Source organism: Megachile rotundata, chromosome 13 (genome assembly GCF_050947335.1).
Source record: "Megachile rotundata isolate GNS110a chromosome 13, iyMegRotu1, whole genome shotgun sequence".
NCBI classification, from domain to species: Eukaryota; Metazoa; Arthropoda; class Insecta; order Hymenoptera; family Megachilidae; genus Megachile; species Megachile rotundata.
This window is the reverse complement of record NC_134995.1, coordinates 13,179,755-13,184,741: the sequence shown is the minus strand read 5'-3', so window position 1 is coordinate 13,184,741 and position 4,987 is coordinate 13,179,755. Positions and strand designations below refer to the sequence as shown.

General features: G+C 29.0%; 2 protein-coding genes across 2 annotated transcripts; both read left to right on the top strand.

Annotated features, from left to right (window-relative positions):
• Window positions 1–605: 605 nt before the first annotated feature.
• On the top strand, window positions 606–1,882 carry Csl4 (exosome component 1 Csl4). Its single transcript, XM_012280917.2, has 5 exons — window positions 606–974; window positions 1,042–1,157; window positions 1,231–1,479; window positions 1,559–1,640; window positions 1,695–1,882. The coding sequence occupies exons 1-5, from the start codon at window positions 944–946 to the stop codon at window positions 1,805–1,807; spliced, it is 591 nt and encodes a 196-aa protein (XP_012136307.1). The 5' UTR covers window positions 606–943; the 3' UTR covers window positions 1,808–1,882.
• Window positions 1,883–1,978: 96 nt separating this feature from the next.
• Window positions 1,979–3,494, top strand: TBC1d7 (TBC1 domain family member 7). Its single transcript, XM_003701372.3, has 5 exons — window positions 1,979–2,153; window positions 2,291–2,640; window positions 2,731–3,015; window positions 3,085–3,214; window positions 3,294–3,494. The coding sequence occupies exons 1-5, from the start codon at window positions 2,112–2,114 to the stop codon at window positions 3,387–3,389; spliced, it is 903 nt and encodes a 300-aa protein (XP_003701420.1). The 5' UTR covers window positions 1,979–2,111; the 3' UTR covers window positions 3,390–3,494.
• Window positions 3,495–4,987: the final 1,493 nt, after the last annotated feature.

Here is a 4,987-nt window from a genome sequence, read left to right as displayed (position 1 = left end):
ACCACCAGACGGCGCTACAAACAGTGCCGGTAGCGCCAACTAGTGATGGAAAATGGTACTAACGAAGGAGGTATCTCAGATGGGTGTAGTTCACCCTGTTCGCCGGAGAGATGGCGCCACTAGTTCGATTGTTGAAAAATCCTTTTTTTTAAATTAATTAACTGTAATTTTGCATTAGAAACCATTGGAAAGCAATACTAGTTAGCTTTGGAATTATTTACAACCTTAAAAATAGGGTTTACTTGGAAAAAAATTTATCGTCTCCTTATGAAGTGTAAAGCAAGGGTGCCATGATGGACAGGGTGAACTACGCCCATCTGAGACGCCGCCTTCGTTAGTCCCGCCTACTACCGCATGATGGCGTCACTGGCGCCATTGCGGGAACCGTGCGCCAGAGAGATGGCGCCATTTGTTTCATTTTCGTAATGCATTAGCGTAATTTTTTAAATTATATCGACTTATGGGCTAGTTATGGTCTAATGTCTTTTATATTTTTAATAAATAAAACATAATAACTTTAAAAATTTGTATTACCTGCAATCGATACAGTTTTGATTCATGTAATTTTTATATTTATCGCTGGATGACACTAGTAGCATCTTCTCGTTAACGTTGAAAATGTCTTATACACATTTCAAAATTATGTACAATTCTTATTAAATACTAATTTTAAATGTTAACCTCTGCACATTTTCATACTTACCAATAAAATATTTTAATTTTGTTAATTTTCAAGTGACGTTGATTATTCATAAATTAATTGCATACATGAAGGGTATAAAGCAATACCCATGCCAAAGTTTGTGATTATTTATATTACATTTAAAAATATTTAAAATAGTGACAGAAAGTACACTAATAACTTTGGTAAATAAGTAATTGATGATTGATACGTGTTACAAGTTGTAATACTCATATAATTAAAGTATTTGAATTAGGAAAGATGGAGAAGGACGTCATAGTATGTGTACCAGGTAAATAAATTTACATTTAAACCACATAAAATTGAAGTAAACAGAATTATTTTGTTTCTTTCAATAGGTCAAAGATTATGTGTCTCTGATAAAGTTAACATAGCTGGAACTGGAACTTATGAACAGCAAGGTTATATTTATTCTAAACTTGCAGGCGTAGTTAAATTGGTGCAAGAGGAAAATGTATGGATATTGTTGAAACAATATAATCATTAGCAAAATGTAATAAAATATTTTTGTAAATAATATATTTTAGACCCGTACCATAGAAGTCCATGGAATAACAGAACAAAGTATTGTTCCTGCTCCGGGTGACATTGTGACTGCTATGGTCACTGTTGTTAATCAAAGATTTTGCAAATGTAGTATAAAATGTATAGGTGACATTGTATTGACTAGACCTTATAGAGGGATTTTAAGGAAAGAAGATGTAAGGGCATTAGACAAAAGCAATATTCAAATGTACAAATCTTTTAGACCTGGAGATATTATCCTAGCAAGGGTTGTATCCTTTATATATTTATATATTTATTGTAATATAAAAAATTCTTGTATAAAATTATAGTTTCCAATACACTTCTTAGATGCCAATGACAGAAGCTCATACTTATCAATTAAGTACAGCAGAAAATGAATTAGGCGTAGTTATAGCACACAGTGAAGAAGGTAAATAAATTAACTAAAAATTATTTTCTCTTGCTAATAATTAATATGTTACAGGTGTAGCTATGATACCCATAAGTTGGACTCAAATGCAGTGTCCTAAAACATTGCGCAAAGAATTCAGAAAAGTAGCAAAAGTTATTCCAGAACATGTTGTTGCAGAACAATAATTTTTATATTATTATTTTGTTACTGTGTATATGCTTCTCAAATGAAATAAAATATGTTTAATATATTCATTTAAATATTAAGTGTATTGTCTTTTATTTTATTTATAATAAATAATTTTTAAATAATCGATGCTATAAAAGCGGAAGATGTACCTGTGTTACATATACATATAAAGATATAAATTCTACATCCTTGTATCCCTAGATTCCTATAACCCCTACACATCCCTAGCCTGTTTAAATCCGAGTAGTGTAAAACAGTCTCAAAGTATTACAAGTAAATAAAACACTTATTAATTGAAAAATGACCGACGAACGTAATTTTCGTTCATCCTACTACGAGAAGGTAAATACTTTTAATAATAAACATCTTTTAAAGTGAATGACATAACCAACTTTACGTCAAATGTACTGTTTATGTTACAATAAACCGAATTGTATAGCTTAAAATTGTTTTAATTATTAATTATATTATCTAAATAGGTAGGATTTCGTAGCGTCGAGGAGAAGAAGTCTTTAGAAATACTACTGAAGGATCGACCTTTTGACAAGGCGAAACTGAAACAATTTTGTTTACGATTTACAGTTCCTGTCATATACAGAAATTTCCTTTGGAAAATATTACTGGACGTGATACCAGTTTACGTAGATAGTCATAAGTTCATAATGACTCAAAGAAAGGCTGAATTTCAGGACTTGCAGAAAGCGTTAAAGGTTACCAAGATTTTGGATGATTACACAAAACCTCATTTAATGTTTCTAACTATGTGGTTATTGCGTACTAGGAGAGCAAAGCTTGATATAAATGCTCAATTAGAAATTCCTTTACATAGGTCTCGCATTATTTCAAAATTCTATTTAGTTTAATTACTGATATAACTTATTGGCATTAATGTTGTTTTCAATAATGATATTCGCTTTAGAGCTATGTGCAGAATGGCTGAAACTTTATGGCACATTGTTGACATTGATTCTCATGAAGAAAAGCTTGTAGACACATATTGGATATTGTGTGGACTTTTGGATCAAGTACAAAAATTTCATAAAGAAGTGAATAGGCTGCAGGAATGTACTTGTACGTTACTGGAAAGAGAAGACCCAGAACTGTACAAACATCTTGTAAAAACTGAAGCACTTCATAATGTCCCATATGATGTTTGGTTTTGTTCATGTTTTGCAGGAACAATATCTGATGGTTCTATAGCAAAGTATGTATGTTAATCAGAATAAAAAAAAATTTAATAATTTTCTAATGTATATGCATTTACTTGTTACAGAATTTGGGATAAAATAGCTGTGGGTGCATACAGAATTTTAATTTTTGTTACTGTAGTGACTTTTACAACTTTAAGACGACTTTTATTAAGATGTGAAAACATAGATGGAATCTTGGATACTATTTCTAATGTATGGAAGTATCTATTAATGTTTGTTTTTATTTGAAGTAAATTAAACAGCTGATTTTGTACAAATATTTTTATTCTAGATAACAGAAGAAACTTCAGAAGTAATTGTTAACAAAGCAATTGAATCTTGGCAACAGAGTGGTTCGACGCTAACGACTATTTCACAAATTGCTTAAAAAAATCATATGTAGCAGAGAAGTGACTTTAAAGAATATATCTTCTAACTATAATTGGAATTGTATCCATTGTTTAATAAAATGTAATTAAATTATTAAACGTAATTTGAAATATGAAACAAATAACGTTGTACATTGTACGAATTCACATTTTTTTTTGTACAGATATATAAAATTATACATAATTTTTTTTCAAAAAATGTAAAAATTCATGTTTTTAAAACAACTTGTATTTTAAAAATAATTATTTTTATTAATGTATCTTTCATACATTGTACATATACAATTACTTACTTTATATTAAGTCTTAAACTGGACTTTATCTTTAATATTGTGATTTCTTAGTTTTCCTTTTGCAATGATATATTACAACAGTGTTGATGTATTTCAATGTATAAGAGCAAGTTTTAATAAACAATTCTTAAATCAAGCAAAAAACATAAAATTGCTGCAGTTTATATCAATATTCTCCAAGAAATCTGTCACAAATGATAGATCTTCATCGACCCATATTATATTATTATAGTAATAAAATAATCTCGTAATATATTTCTACGTTGTGCAATTACTGTGGAATTTAATTCCACAATTTGTCTTAACCATAATATGAAAATAACATTAAATTTCGATATGCATAGCATTTCTTATCATCAGAATAATTCCAAACAATGGAATAGTAATAGTAGGTTAAATATTTTTTCTTTAATATTTATAAATGAAATAATGTGTAGTGATTTATGTACATTTCTTCTGATTTTAAAAATATAAAGATTCTTGGAGAAAAGTGAGATCATACAAAATTTTATTTCTTGCTCACGCATTACACCATGTATCATGGGTTGCTATTATTTCCTAATATTACAACTTTTGCATGGAATTTCTGCTACTTCATTCTTTGCTTTTTAATTGGATTTGAGCATCCTCTTTTGTTTCTTAATTATTTCGTAACAAACGACGACAGTAATTTCATGTACGTTCAGAAAATGATAAGTGACAAAACTGTGTAAAATAATTTTTGCAGTGTGCAATGATTCTAATAAAACTAATTCCAAATAATTTAGCAGATTTCAAATTCAAATAGTTATTAGGCTATGGTAATGCACATACAGCTCTGCAGACACTAATTCTTTCAAAATACAAGTGAAATGCACGAACACGCTACGCTATTGTTGTATTTTCTTAACATCAATGACTCCAATTTATAACATGCACATTTTAACATTTGTGAAGGACGCTACAAGCAATCAATTAATAATATTTATAACATTCTCGATCAGAATCTACCACTGCCTTCGAATGGCAAAGTATAATTTCATATAAATTGTCTTTCTGATTAAGGCCATTGCATTCATTCTGTTGACATCTAATTATTAAAATAAATATTTTATGCAAAAAAAAAATAGTTAACGTACTTTACAAACATCAGCTAATTGTTACTAAGTATTATATATCAATGGAAACTTATTTTCTATTTTAGCTAGGTAAAATTCATTTACAACGTCTGTTCATTCTTCTGTAACTATTACACTCTTCTTTTTTCTTTTAATTTAAAGGAATACGTAAAACAAAGGAATGCATGAAAAATGAAACAAAATATA